General features: G+C 39.4%; 1 protein-coding gene across 1 annotated transcript in view; it reads left to right on the top strand.

Moving 5' to 3' along the window:
- The window catches only part of NVL (nuclear VCP like), a 444,777-nt gene that overhangs the window by 264,265 nt on the left and 164,785 nt on the right, over window positions 1–15,727 (top strand). Inside the window, exon 17 of the mRNA XM_085612998.1 lies at window positions 933–1,052. Coding sequence (XP_085469124.1) covers window positions 933–1,052 — 120 coding nt within the window. The remainder of the gene's footprint in view (window positions 1–932; window positions 1,053–15,727) is intronic.

The following is a 15,727-nucleotide window of genomic DNA, read 5'->3' as shown; positions in this document are numbered from 1 at the left end:
CCTATCAATAAGAGAACTGAATTTAAGGCGATGTGTATTGCACATTGGATAAAGTATTCCTCTGGCCCACATATACTGCAACATCTTATTACCCCTTGCAGTATTTCCAGAGTACTAAGATCTAATGACCTCTTCCTTTACACGGTTCCTAGGATCAGAAGAGCAAGAGGCGGGCCGTCCATTAGCTTACCGTGTCACCAAACATTGGAACTCCCTCCCGATCCAGTTTAAATCAGACAAAAACTTACTTAGATGTAGGAAACATCCGCAAACTCACATTTTTATCCAAGGAATGTAAGACATAATTTGTCCTCACTTGTTCCGTCAGCATCATGAAGCCTGCTATGGATAGCTGTGCGCTATATAAGAACTTTTTAATATTAATAGCCCCAGAGACGCTGTGTCGGGTGGCGTGGTATGCCGGGTGGGGTGGAATTCAGGATAATAATTTCAGAGACTATATCAGATTGCAGACTGCAATTGTAATGTGAACTTCTAGTTGCAAGGACAATCTTGATGTGTAAGAGGCACCACCTAATGCTATGAAATTCAGTTAAAAAAGTGTTTTAAAGTGTTGAGAGACATCAGTGTTGAAGTTTTGAAGTTGGCTTTCTCTAGTACCTTCTATGCCAGTTTGGCAGGAACCAGCATGTTGATTATTGTCTAGTCTTTTCATAAGGTATTGAGATCCAGATTAGATTTCTTCAGTAATGAGGTTACTCAGTCTTCCTTCCAAATAATAATTTTGTAGAGGGGCGTGATCTTTGTCATGTGCATTTTGAAGTATATGTTTCCTTTCTTTCATACCTGAATAGGCTCTTTGTCAGGTGCAGAGTTCAGGTCTACTGAGGCTGCTTTATAATGGTGGTCCTAGTTTACTATGTGCTCTGGAAGTACTCCGGAACTAACGATGTTTGTCTTTTGTTTTTCAGTATGTCGGCGAAAGTGAGCGGGCAGTGCGGCAAGTATTCCAGCGTGCCAGCAGCTCCTCCCCATGTGTAATATTCTTTGATGAAATCGATGCCCTATGTCCAAGGAGATCTGGTCATGAGGTGAGACCACAGTCTTCAATCCCACATATTTAAATTGGATAAACAACTTTTCAAAGCCCACTTAAGGCACTTCATTGCGAAGACCTATTATATTTCCTTGTTGGATAGTGAGACACTTGGTGAAAGAGAACAAACAAAAAAAGAAACAAACTGTTACAAAGACCAATGTCTCTTAATAGTGAGAAATGTAAACAGATGTTCTAGGTGACTGGTGTGTATGTTGTTGTGTGGTATCCATACGGGTGCATAGGAGAATCTCTATAATCAGCCCTATGCACTCTGGCATTTTGCATCCTAGAATAATCACTGATAATTTAGCAGCAATATTGGAATCTTTTTGACTAGTTTAAATTCTGTAATGAGCACTTTATATTTCAAATGTATTTTTAAAAGCCTTTTCTTGGCCATTTAAATTTATAAAAATGATCTCTGGGGTCCGAGACACAACTCTTGATCACAATTATACTCAGTTGCTTCTCTTGTTCCTCTAGTTATAAATGTGTAGCACACATATGTATCATATAAAACAGCACACAGCTGCAAGGTGTGATGTCTACTATTATGCCCACCACATGCTTGTATCAGTATTCTGTTTTCAACCAGATGCCTACCCCAGACAATTATTGTTCTGTGTTAAACATGTCTGGTTTTAGATGCATCAGTTACAACCAAATTTTCTCTGCAAAGAGGACAGCTGCTTATGAAGCCAGGATCTCACCATATCAGTTACCTAAAATAAAAGTATACAAATAAAGCCACACACAGCCTATTGCTCTCATCTGTTGGCTTGCAAACTATCAACCAAGCTGTTTTTTGCTTTCTGGCTGACGTTATGAAGAGGCTACTCTTAACTCAGCTGAATAGCTGTTTGGAAGGCACAAGCTCTTTACATATTACCCAATCTTGATTCAGTGGAATCATGGGAGTATGTTTTTCATGAGCCTCCTTGAGATGACTATGAAAGGTGAATAGACTGTTTTCTGTGTTCACTGTTTTCTAAGGATTTCAACAGGAAAGACCACATGGTGTTTCAGATGTGCCAGAGGAATATTAAAATTAATTAATTAATCAATCAATCAATCAAAGTTATATTTGTATGGCTCAAAATAGACCTCAATAAGCAGCATCTTGTTGTCCACTAATTACAGCTGGGTGGAAGTCTCTGGTGGGTGCATGGAATGCGAGGAGGTGGTTGAGGTAATTAGGTCCCGCATCATGTAGTGCTTTATAGGAATGTGTGAGGAGCTTGAAGGTGATCCTTTTGTTGACTGGAAGCCAGTGGAGGTCTCAAGTGGCGGCTGATTTGGCTGCGGCGGTGGATGTTGAGGATGGGTCTAGCTGAGGCATTCTGAATGTTCTGCAGTTTCTTGAGGAGTTTCTGGGTGATGCCTGCATAGAGTGCGTTGCCGCATGGACTTGATGGGAATCCACTTGAAGATCTTTCGGAGCAGGCGTAGCCCTATTCTTGATTCTTTGAACCTTGGAATCACCAGTAAATGCTGCGATGAATATCTTATTATTATAATTGGTACATGTTAGACAAATAAAGATGTAATATAGTTGTCCTTTCTTGGACTGTAGAATATTTTTTGTCAAAGGTACAGGACCTTCAAAAGACTCCTATTTGGAATAGGCAGCCAAAGCAGTTTTCGACAATGGTTTATAATTGAAGTTTTATGATTCAGACCAAGAATTAATGTTGCAACAGCTTTTTGGGCTACTTGAATTTTCACAATTGGGTATTTTGGGAGGCCTTCCAGTAATTAATTACAATGTTTGTAATCATATTAGGATGTGGTCCATCGTAGTTCTGTCGCAATTGGATGATGTAAGTAAAGGTAGAATTTTATGAATGACTTATTGCAAGCCACATGCAAGGAACAACAAGTGTATTTATTGTGTGTTTTAAAAGTACGCTTTTTGTCAAAGAACACATGCAGATTTCTAGTTCGCTGAGTTAGCGTTAGAAGTGTTTCCAGTTCAGAGGCTTTCCAAGCTTTATTCCATATAGAGTGATTGCTGAAGATACCCACCTTGATTTTATCCCTGATTTTATAAATGGAGATTTTATCCCCATTGAGAGCCAGGGAGTTATTTCTCATGCAGTCTGTCACTTTTGCCATATAGGTTGAAAATTGATGACAATCTCCTTCCATTCGTAAGATAAATTGTCTATCATCCACATAAGAAAAGAACGTTTGACTGTAAGTGTTAGACCTGTCAGCCTTAGTGTGGTCTTCCCTCAAATGTTTTACCTTCACCCTCTTATTTTTAGATCTCGTCTAGGCATCTCATGTGCTGTCTCTTCGAGACATGCAGTATCTAATCTATAGACTTTCACCACGCCCATGGTTTTTCATTTGTTGTTTCATTGGCCTTTCTTTTCATTTGTAAATTGTGGCTATTTGTCCCTCCTTTTGGTGTGTTGTAGCCCTTCCATGACTACTGGCCCTGTTACATGCCTTTTTTCGCTTCTTGCCATATAAGTTAGTTACGGTGCACTGTTTTTTTCACTTGCCTCGGCTTGTGTGTTTGGAATGTTGTTTTTGTTGGGTTTCCGAGGCAAACGTGTGCAGCTGATGTTTGCAATCGCACATGTTTGGTTTTTTTCTTTGTTTTTTTTTTAAGTTGAGAAATACACTGGTTACTTTGATTGCCTTGGCTCGGAAACAAACGTGCTCCGCTGACAGCATAATGCTTTTTTTAAACACACGACATTTGCTGCTGCTTTTATGATTTGCCGACCTTGCTGCAAGCCCTAGCCTTTCATGTGAGGCATATGGCCAAGCGGGGCTGGAGGAAGGTTACAGAAAATTGCACTTTCCGCATTAGGTATATTCATCCGCACTTGGATTAGGGTTATCCTTTGTATGGAAGATTGATAGGCCACAGTTGTCAAGTCGTTTAAAATGTAAAGGATGTATCCTGCTGATCAACGGAGTAGCTCGTAATAAAAAAAAAATATATATATATATATATATATATATATATATATATATATATATATATATATCTACTGGCAGTCGCCAGTAGATAGTTATAGTTAGGACCTATTTTCCATAGGAAATCCGCAACATTCTATTGGGAATATCTTTGGCGCCGGTTGACGAATCCTTGCGAAATTCTCCAAACTTTTGGCCAGCTCCGCTCCGACCCTGAAAGTTTCGTGGTGATTCGTCAAGCGGGGGCCGAGAAAAAAGGGAGGTCCCAAAACGCGTTTTCCCCATGCAATTTCCCATAGGATCTGTTGTCGCAGCTACAGCTCGAACCGCTGAAGGGAATTACACCAAATTTGGCAAAGAGGTAGTCCTCAGTTCGGACTCGTGCCTTTTGCATATTTGGTGTGAATCTGTTCAGTAGTTCCTGAGAAAATTAGGGTAAAAAAGTTAGTGATATCTATGGCTGCGGAGGATCCGCGGATCCTACCCTCCCCGAACCGAGCGCGCACCCTCCCGATTGCGCTCTAAATGCTAATTGGCTGTCGAGCGTCTCTCTACATTCGAAACCAGGAACTTTTGGCGGCCATTTTCTGCCTCGGTAGAAGCAGGCTGAAGAAGCAAGGGGAATAAGTGCGTAAAACATATAAAGGGGGCAGAGTGGAAATACTCTGACCCTCTAGAGGTGCTTAGGGGGTCCCAGAAGGACCCTCTGGGGCCCCCCCTTCTTAAAAAAAAAAAAAAGCTGCGAAATGCGCGCACGGTGCGCGCATCCTATCGCGTTGGATGCACGGATCCTCTCGCGGTGGATTCGCGGATCCACGGCAACGTTTTTTGAAAAACAACAAGAAATCATTGGTTGTAGAACAACTTTCTACACTGAAAGGTAGGCTGTATATTATTGTTTTTAAAAGGTATGATTGTTATTGGTTAACAAAAACAGATTGTAAGGAACATTATATATGATCAGCTGATATGTTGAAAAGTCAAGCACACTTCCTGTCTTGTGTAGGAACATTGTGTGCTGAACTTGTGACCTGTGAGCTCAGTGCAGTGTTCCATGACCTGTTTCTATGGTAACAGGCAGAAGGCAGATTGGGGGAAGGGTTGAAATGTATTTCAGTTGGAAAGGGTTGAAATATTTAACCAATAGAAATGTGTGTTTGCTTTTGAATTTATGTGCGAAGGATTGTGATTTGATGTTTACATGTATATGTGTGGAAAATGAAAGGGAAACTTTTTCATTCTTTGCTTTTGCTGAGAGGTGCACAGTGCAGAGATTCTGTAAAAGAAAATATGGTGAGTGATTGATATACTCCTTAATCTACAAAAGAACTTGAAAGATGAGTTATTTAATTGTGAGGGGATGTATGTAGACTATTTTAATCAGACTAATGTATTTTTCCTGCTAAAGTGTAGGGAGTACTTTTTTTCTCTACAATGTGTGTGCATGTAGAAACCATTCTGTGATAGGAATTTGTGTTTTTCATGTGTTTGTAGACAGATAACTGTTCAGTTTTTATATTTTGGTAGAATTAGAAACCAGTCATTGTTTATGAATTTGTGAAATGAGTTATGTTATATTTCTATACTAAAATGTAGTACTACTTCTAGATGAAGAAATGTGTTTTGATATAGTGCAAGGGATAGTGTTGTTTGTCTAGAATCACACAGTGAGTCTGTGTGCATTTGGGAACCACTGTGAGAGAAGCATTTGGTAACATCGTGTATTTGCTGACAGATAACTGTTTTAAAACATGTTATGTTGTCAAGTTTTAGTAGCATTAGAAGACAGTTATGGCTTATGCTTTCATTATATGAGTCAGGCATTGACAGTAAATTGCAGTTGTGAAATATGTAGATTGTGTGCAGTTCCCTTACCACTTGCACTGTAGTGAATGAGTTTTGGTAAACTCATAGGGTTAGTGGTGCTTGTCTAGAATCACACTGTGAGTTAGTGTGTATTTGGGATCAGTGTGAGAGAATCATTTGGTAAAATCATGTATTTGCTGACAGATAACTGTTTTAAAATCTCTCATGTTGTGAAGTTTTAGTAGCATTAGAATCCAGTCTTTGCTTATATGTTGATTAAATGAGTCATGCCTTGACACTGATGTGCTGTACTTAAATATGTAGATTGTGTGCAGTCCCCTTACCCCTTCCACAGTAGTAAATGAGTTTTGGTAAAGTGCTAGGATAGTGTTGCTTGTCTAAAATCACACTGTGAGTCTGTGTGCATTTGGGTAAGGATTGTGAGAGAAGCATTTGGTAACATCGTGTATTTGCTGACATATACCTGTTTTAAAACCGGTCATGTTGTGAAGTTTTAGTAGCATTAGAAGCCAGTCTTTGCTTATGCTTTGATTATATGAGTCAGGCTTTGACATAAAAGTGCAGTCCTGAAATATGAAGATTGTGTGCAGTTAGCTTACCACTTCCACAGTAGTGAATGGTTTTTGGTAACCTTCTAGGTATAGTGGTTGTTGTGTAGAATCACACTGTGAGTCTGTGTGCATTTGAGAACCACTGTGAGAGAGGCATTTGGTAACATTGTGTATTTGGTGACAGATAACTAATTTAAAACCTCTCATGTTGTCAAGTTTTAGTAGCATTAGAAGCTAGTCTTTGCTTATGCATTGATAAAATGAGTCAGGGTTTGACACTAAGGTGTAGTACCATGTACTATTCTGTTCACTGTGGCAGAACTGAAAATTTAAAAGTTTTACCTAAGCACTGTCCTAGAAGTAGTCTGATTATTTAGTCAGAATCTAAGTACCAAATAGACTGCTTCAAATGTCTATGCAGTATGCATGTAGTGTTCTAACATACTACACACTTGTCTTTTACACCTTCAATTCCCTAGTAAGTATCCATACACTTCCAGGAAACATCCTGTCACTTCCTTTGCAGTCCTCTAGAGACCCATTCAACAGCATGTACTAATCCATTCACTGTGCCAAAACCCAAACACTTATAAATTCACCAAGACACTCTCTTTCCAGTACTCTAATGATTCAGTCACTGCCTAAGTATTCATGCACAGAGCCAGGTCTTTGCATATGGACTTCTTCAAACCCCTATCCACTATGCATGCAGTCCTCTAAGCACCTACACACTTGTCTTTCACTCCTTCAATTCCCCAGTCAGTATCCGTTCACTTCCAGCAAACACCCTGTCACTCCATTTGCACTCCTCTAGTGACCCATTCAGCATAATGTACTAATCCATTCACTGCGCCAAACCCTAATAAATTCACCCAGGCACTCTCTTTGCAGTACTCTAATCATTCAGTCAGTACCCAAGCACTCATCCAGTGACCCGGGCCTTAGTATATGGACTGCTTCAAACCGTTATCCTCTATACATGCAGTCCTCTACACAATTGTCTTTCTCACCTTCAATTCCCTAGTCAGTATCCATACACTTTCAGGAAATACCCTGTCACTCCCTTTGCAGTCCTCTACTGACCCATTCAGCATCATGTACTAATCCATTCACTGTGCTAAAACCCAAACACTTATAAATTCACCAAGATACTATCTTTGCAGTACTCTAATCATTCAGTCAGTGCCTAAGTATTCATACACTGAGCCAGGCCTTAGCACATGGACTGCTTCAAACCCCTATGCACTATGCATGCAGTCTTCTAACCACCTAGATACTTGTCTTTCACACTTTCAATTTCCTAGTCAGTATCCATACAGTCCAGCACTTGTGACTGCCTTTGCACTCCTCTAGTGACTCATTCAGTACCAAGTACTAATCCATTCCCTGTGCGAAAAGCCTAGCACTAATAAATTCACCTAGGCACTCTCTTTGTTGTAGTCTAATCATTCAGTCAGTACCCAAGTAGTCATGCAGTGAGCCAGGCCTTAGCACATGGACTGCTTTAAATGCCTATGCAGTATTGATGCAGTCCTCTAATCACCTACACAGTTGTGTTTCACACCTTCAATTCCCTAGTTAGTATTCATACTCTTCTAGCAAACACCCTGTCACTCACCCAGTGTGTCTCCTTATAGTACTGTAATCATTTAGTCAGTTAGCATGTAGTCTTTTAGTGAGGTACGCTTTAGGGCATGAACTGCTTCAAAGTAGTATGCACTATGCATGTAGAGTTTTAACGATCGTCACACTTGTAGTTCAGGGCTATAGTTTCTTAGTCAGTTTTTATATAAAATGTGTTTGTACAGTAATGGAATAGTATAAATTTGAAAGTTATTAATATACATTTATTTGTGATTCTTTTTTACAGATACAGAACAGGAGTGTTTCTCATCTGTTTGCACTCTTCTCGTGCAAGATTGTTTGGATGAAGGGTCCTTAGGTGTTTCATCATACTTGCTGTGCCGGACGAGTATTTTTTGTTAGGATCCCCTCGTAACAGAACTCTTTGGCAAATAATGCGAATGAAGAAGGTGGCATTGGTCTTTGTTTGCCCCTTGGAAGAAGTTACAAATTTCTTCACCACTGAAGAAAAACGTTGTGGGCGTGGTGCCTTCTGCAAAAAAGTTTCCTCAGATTCGGTAAATATTTTAAAGCGGACACATTTACAGTTTTTGTAAGTTAAACTTATAAAATTTTGTTAGCTGTATACATTTTATATATCTGTGATTTGTTTCTTGTGGTATTTTGTTAAGAATACCATGTTGTTTTTTTTTAAACAATCTTTTTGATTTTGCAGGACTGTCATCGACATCCGTGGTTCCCACAGGCGTGTTCCGCTTTGTTGTTTTGTATTAATGTTGTTACATTTTGTTTTATTAGTTTATTGTTTATATTTATGTTAATAAAAATATAAAGTTTGAAAATAGTTTAACGTTTATATATTTATTATTATAAAAAATAAAGTTTGAAAAAAAAATTAATAATATTTTTGGTTGTTCTCTTAACTGCTGTGTGACTCTTTCTTGTTCTTATTACTGTTATTTGATGGAGTCCACCATGGTGTTAAATTTTGGGGCACTTATCGCTGGAATACTAGTGATATCTGCAGGTAGCACCAACTTCTGAATAGTGTGTTAGATTTTTCTGAACTCTACTTCCGTTAAAGTGCTGATAATGAAATAGAGAGTAGCCGTTTCCCGTGCAAAAAGACATTCTGCCCATCTCCCCCCCTCCCGCCATTCCCTGCTTCTTCCTCATCCTATTGCTGTTGTGCCTATAATTGTGTTGCTGCACACATAAATACATGTAAACAATAAATTAGAATAGTTCTTTGATTCTTTTAGGTTTCAAAACTTCTCTATTGGTTTCTTTTTAATTTTCCATATGAACCGTTTTTTTAATATTCAACAACACATAGAAGTCAGAAGTGCAACGTATTCTATCAACACACTTTCTAGAACATTCTACAACACGTGCAGGTTAAAAGTTCATCAATTTTTTAAAACTTAACGATATTTTTTTGGAACATTTTCTTGAATATTTAACGACACGTGCAGGTTAAAAGTTGATGATTGTTTTAAGTTCCAACAGTGCCTTCCAAATGCAAGTAGCAGGTGTGGTTGATCTGAGCAAATTTTATCCTTTGATATGTACTTCACGTTGAAACTGCTTTTTCTTAACCAGATCAAATCACAAAGATGCTTTTCCACAAAACTAATATGCACCCTACTTTTAAAAAAGAATGCTTTTCATGATATCTTTAGAGATAAGTTATAGATAGGAATTAGCATTTAAAAAACCTTTGAAATTCACTGAAAAAAACATAGGTTTCAGGGGCGTTATAGTTAGGATTTGGCATTTAAAAAACCTTTGAAATTCTCTGAAAAAACCATAGGTTTCAGGCATGTTATAGTTAGGAATTAGCATTTAAAAAACCTTAGAAATTCACTGAAAAACATAGGTTTCAGGGGCGTTATAGTTAGCTGGACATTTCCCTCGTAGAAAACCCTAGAAATTCCCCTGTTATAGTTAGTTCAGCTAACTATAACTCGCGCCCCCGCAATGCACTGCTGATGACGTCATAAATTACATCACTCATGACATGGTCAGTGACATCACTGATGACATCACTGATGACATCTCAAAAGACATCACTGATGACATCACTGATGACGTCATCCATGTGATAAATTACCGCATCTTCTCACACCCTAATATAACCTTTGATACACCGACTCAAAATTTCAGACTTCCATTCTCAAAACCATAGATACTCCAATACCAATATCTACATACCCACTCATTAACTCTTAGGTCTACATACACCTCCACTCATTCACATGTACAGTCACTCATACTTACAGTCACTCCATACAAGACTATCCTATGCATTTATACACCTATATAGACACTCACACACCACCTATCATCCATAGAGGTACTCTCACACATAGTCAGTCATGCAAATAATCACACTCCCATTTACTCACCTATGCAGTTATACACACTCAAGTTCACTTACTCATAAAAATAGTACCACATTCTTACGCTCTTATACAATCATTGATACAAGCACACACTCATCCATACAGTCACTCTCACAATCACACACTCTCACATATACCCACTTATATACTCTTACACGCATATATACTGCCTTTCACATATGTAGTTAGTCACAAATGTACCACTGAGATATACATTCAATTCCTAACACACCCATACTTACACTCACTCAACCATACAGTTCATCACAGATGCACTTTTAAAACCATGCACCCACTGAATCACCCACTCACACATCTAGTCACAGAGTCACACACACCCTACCCACACAAACACTCAGGCACCCATACAGATACTCAGACAACCAATCAATAACCCATATAGACACTCATATAGCTATTCACAAAACCATGCAGCCACTTATACACCAACATACAGACACATACAGACATTCACACAGTTTAGTCACTAGTCTGCAGTAAGATACATTTAATGACTCACTTATAGACTCAGTTACGCACCTAGAAAATCATCCATTCACACACTTGTACACCCACTTATTTTTCAACAGGCCTTTCCCTATATATATTAAACATAACAAAACTGTTCAAAAACACATACTCAATGGATGATGTCATCAGTGATGTCATCTGAGATGTCTTAAACAGAAGAGAGAGGGACCCCTAGGCCAAAGGAGAGGGGCACCAAAACGACCTTAGTCACACAAGTAACCCTCCTTGACAACAGTACACTTTAAACACCACACATTTCACACTGGTAGGATGAGGATGGACAACAGGAATGCGTTAAAAAAGAGAGAGAGAAAAAAAATGAAATAGTACAAATTCGTCCAAAAATGCATTACTAATCACAGATATCAAACACTAAACATTGTCATATAGCTATTTATGAGGCAATGACATTGTTCACAGTTCAAAAATGCTCATCAAATATTGTTTAAAAATTACCTTTGTTTTTTTTAATAAAAAGACATTTGCAAATGCAATAAAAATAGTCACATAAAACATGGGATTGGGAACAAAAGAAAAAGGACAAATTAGTCCTATTAACACAAGGAAATCACCAAATCAAGAATTTATCGGTTGTGACCCTGATCATTATCATTCCATTTGTATCTGTCACAAAAACAATAATCATAGATTTTGTGTAGTTTCCTTCTTTAAGAGCATCTTGTGTGACTAAGGTCATCTGAGATGTCATCAGTGATGTCATCAGTGATGTCACTGACCATGTCATGAGTGATGTAATATGTGACGTCATCAGCAGTGCATTGCGGGGGCGCGAGTTATAGTTAGCTGAACTAACTATAACGGGGGAATTTCTAGGGTTTTGTACGAGGGAAATATCCAGCTAACTATAACGCCCCTGAAACCTATGGTTTTGTCAGTGAATATATATATATATATATATATATGTATAATATATATATATAATATATATCAAGCTCCTTACTTTACAGTAAATTAGGGCCAGCACTCGCGTTGGGTATAAACTTTTACGGTTTATTCACGAGACAAAATAACAACAAACGCGTTTCGGCGTCAGCCTTCGTCAGTGTCGACGATCGCCGTTACCGTGGCAACTTAAATTCAAATCAATTACATGCAATGGACGAAGGACTTCTGCTCGACTTTGAGCGCCATCTTGTAATATGTTATTCTTCACATATATTGTTTCAAATTAATAATACAGCCTGATGTAATGATCTGGTAAAGCTCTATCATAATGAGGAACCACAATTGATAAACAAATACCTGCACAGGTCGTGAGTGATAGCGCGTGAATTCAATTCATTCTTTTACAACATAATTTAGTCTTATATGTAATCGCGCTATTCTCCACAACCACCCATTCGTAATGTTATGGCAAATTGTTCCCATTGCGATAAACATAACACCTTACATGCATTGTATCTCAGAATTTAAAAGGTGGCACATTGTAATCATCAACGCCCTGGATGGGCTGGCTTACACATTCCAGCTTACTTTTTAAACAAGTTTATATACATAGAGTGCTCGTGATTTATCTATCATGATTCCTGATCGTCTGGTGTCAACATGCTGCCCTGTATGGGCATTCTACAGTGGTTCCAATTGACGTCATGTATTGTGTAATTTAACCAGATCTGTTACCGTCCAATAATCGCATGTACAGTTACATAGAGTGTAGGCTACCAATTTCTATTCAACTCACAAATGGACTGCCAGTTCTTCCCCGCTATTAAGACCACCCGGATATTTCGTTTGTAGGTCTATAATGTAGCGGGATTCCAATCTCCTCAGACTCCTCTCTCTGTCACCTCCCCTGATGCTCTTCGGAACATGATCAAGACAGAAAAATTGCAAAAGAGATCTATTACTATTATGCATCTTCGTAAAGTGTCGTGCAACCGGATAGTTGGTGTCTACGCTAGTTATTGCCCTTTGGTGTTCTAAGATTCTCATTTTCACAGGATTTTTTTGTGCTCCCGACATATCTCAGACTGCACGGACATGTCAAGCAGTAGACCACATATGGGGTGCTGCATGTCATGAATTTATTTATCTTTCGCTGTCTTAATTCATTTGCAATTTTGTAAGTTATGACTCGTTTGCTCGTGGCACAAGCTCTACATTTGCCACAGGGAAAGGAGCCATGTAGTCGCTGTAAGCCTGTGTCGGGTTTCTTAGTTTCCAAGTGGCTCTCTACTAGCTCATCTTTCAGAGATCTAGCTCTACTGAAACTAATACTTGGTTTCATTGGTAGATCCCTGCCAATGATCGTGTCTGATCTTAGAATTTTCCAGTTACTCTGTAAAATGCGCCTGACATCAGGTGCCGCATTGGAGTAGCTGGTGATCATGCAAAACTTGTTCTCAACATCTATGTTGTTCGTTCGTACCTTCTCCTGAAACAAGAGCTCGGACCTGGTTTTTTGGGCTACCTTACTTTCAGCCCTTCTTAGAATATCCGTAGGATACCCTCTTGCTCTGAAACGTTTAAGGCTTTCTGATGCCGCCATCTTGTAGTCCTCATCCCGAGAGCTGTTCCGTTTGATTCGAAGTAATTCCCCATAGGGGATACTTCGAATCAAACTGGCGGGGTGACTGCTCTTTCTGTGTAGTATAGAATTCCCTGCGGTTCTCTTTCTGTAGAGTGCAGTGTGTAATGTGCTATCCTCCACAAATACTCGCAGGTCTAGGAATGACACTTCCGTGGTACTTATTTCCCCAGTGAATCTAAGATTTAGTTCATTAGTATTTAATGAGGAAACATACTTCTCTGCTGACTCTCTTGACCCTCTCCAAATGATGAAGAGGTCGTCAATGTACCTTCTCCAACAGATTACATTGTCAACGCCCTCTTCACTGTTCTCTGCCCAGGCCACCTGCTTCTCCCACCAGCCCACGAATAAATTCGCGTAGCTGGGGGCGAAGCAGGTGCCCATCGCAGTCCCTTGTATCTGCCTGTATCTCTGTTCCTGAAATAAAAAGATATTGTTGTTCAGACAGAATAGTATGAACTCAATGATCATTTCATTATGATCCAAAAATTTGAGTGACCGTCCTTTCAAAAAGTATTCCACCGCTATTACTCCATCCGTATGTCTTATGCTTGTATATAAGCTAGATATGTCCAAAGTTATCAACACAAAGTCTGATTCCCAAGTGATCCCCTGAATTTGGCTTAAAAAATCTTTAGTATCACGAGTATATGATGTTAGCTGCGATACTAATGGGGCCAAAAAATAGTCCACATATCTCGATAGGTTCTCTGTCAGGGCCCCTAACGATGAGACTATTGGTCTGCCTGGGGGATTCATGTTGTCTTTGTGTATCTTTGGGAAGTGGTAAAAGGTCGGGATCCGTGGATACTTGTTCGATAGGAAGTTGACTTCATCCGTTGACAAAATGCCTTTATCGTGCCATTTGTTGACCATTTTTTCAAATGCCTCTATACTGTTCAGGTAGTCTTTTTCGCTGACCGGTACATAACTCTCACGATCATTCAATTGTCTCAAGGCCTCTCTACAGTAATTGTCCTTCGTTTGTAAAACGATGTTGCCTCCTTTATCCGAAGGTTTCACAATTATTTCGGTATCATTTTTCAAATCCCGAATTGCCATTTTCTGATTGTATGTCAAATTCCATCTCTTCATTTTGGGCTTTTGTGTTCTCAGTAGAAGGAGGTCTTTGTTGACACTGTCCGCAAACACATCTATTGCATCCAGAGGCATCTGAGGGTAAAATTTAGAGTTCGGTTTAAATGGGCTCATCGCTCTTGTTTGCGTGATGTCCATCTCCTCTACTCTGTCCCGATAGCCTCTGTGTCTCAATTCCTGGGTGTTAAATTCCTCTCCAAGTTCTTCTAGGGTAGCCATGGTATCGAGATCTCTAATCGTCAATTGACCGATGTTTTCTTCCCCACTATTTTCTTTCATAGGTGTCCCAATCGGATCTTTCATCTTGAAAAATTTATATAATTTTATTCTTCGTATGTACCTAAACATATCAATCCGTGTTTGGGTATATTCGAAATTTTCAGTTGGGCTAAATGTCAAACCCATCCTTAAGACCGATTCTTCCGTCTTAGTTAGTTCTTTACTGGTCAGGTTGACAATTATTGTTAGATTCTCTCTCAACGCTTCGTATTCCTGCCCCTCCTGGTCCTGGTATTTGTTCTGACGTTTTCTGCCGCCCCTCCTTTTGACTCTCTTGCTTTGGTTTCTGGGGGTCTCCCTTTTCCCCCTCTCAGCCAGGTTTGTCGGATTAAATTGAATTCCTCGTGAAAAGGGGGGGTCTGGGCTGTGGCTCTTTGGTTCGCACTTCCACCTTCCTCCTCAGACTGTTCAGCGCTTGTTACTTCAGATTCCGAGGTGAAGTCACGTTCAGTAGTTGGTTTTCTCGTTGTGGATCTTAAATCGCGTCTAGGGGCATCATACTTCCTAGCAAAAGTTAATATTCTGCCTTGTGCGTAATCTCTGGCATCCCTTTCAAATTTCTGTTGTTTCCTTTCTTGGATCTTCTTCTCGTAGGTTATCAGTCGTTTCTTGATGTTCTCTTTCTCCTCCTGATGCTTGCTGGTATCCGTTGTTTCCAAAATCGATTTTTCAAGTTCTTCAATCTCCTTAATAGCTTTCTCTCTGTCACGCCATGCAAAGCGCACCAGGATCTTTAACATTCCTTGCGATGAATTGGCCGTAAATGCTGCCCATTCGTCTAGGAGTTCTGGGTCTGGATTTTCGTACGCCGGGACCGTATATATTCTCAGGCCCCTCGGTACTCTTTCGACATCAATGTAACTTTGTAGGGAAGTGGCCTCCCACCACTTCCTGATCTCCCGTTCAT

The sequence above is a fragment of the Triturus cristatus genome, chromosome 6, assembly GCF_964204655.1.
Source record: "Triturus cristatus chromosome 6, aTriCri1.1, whole genome shotgun sequence".
Taxonomy (NCBI): domain Eukaryota; kingdom Metazoa; phylum Chordata; class Amphibia; order Caudata; family Salamandridae; genus Triturus; species Triturus cristatus.
This window is presented reverse-complemented; position numbering and strand designations above follow the sequence as displayed.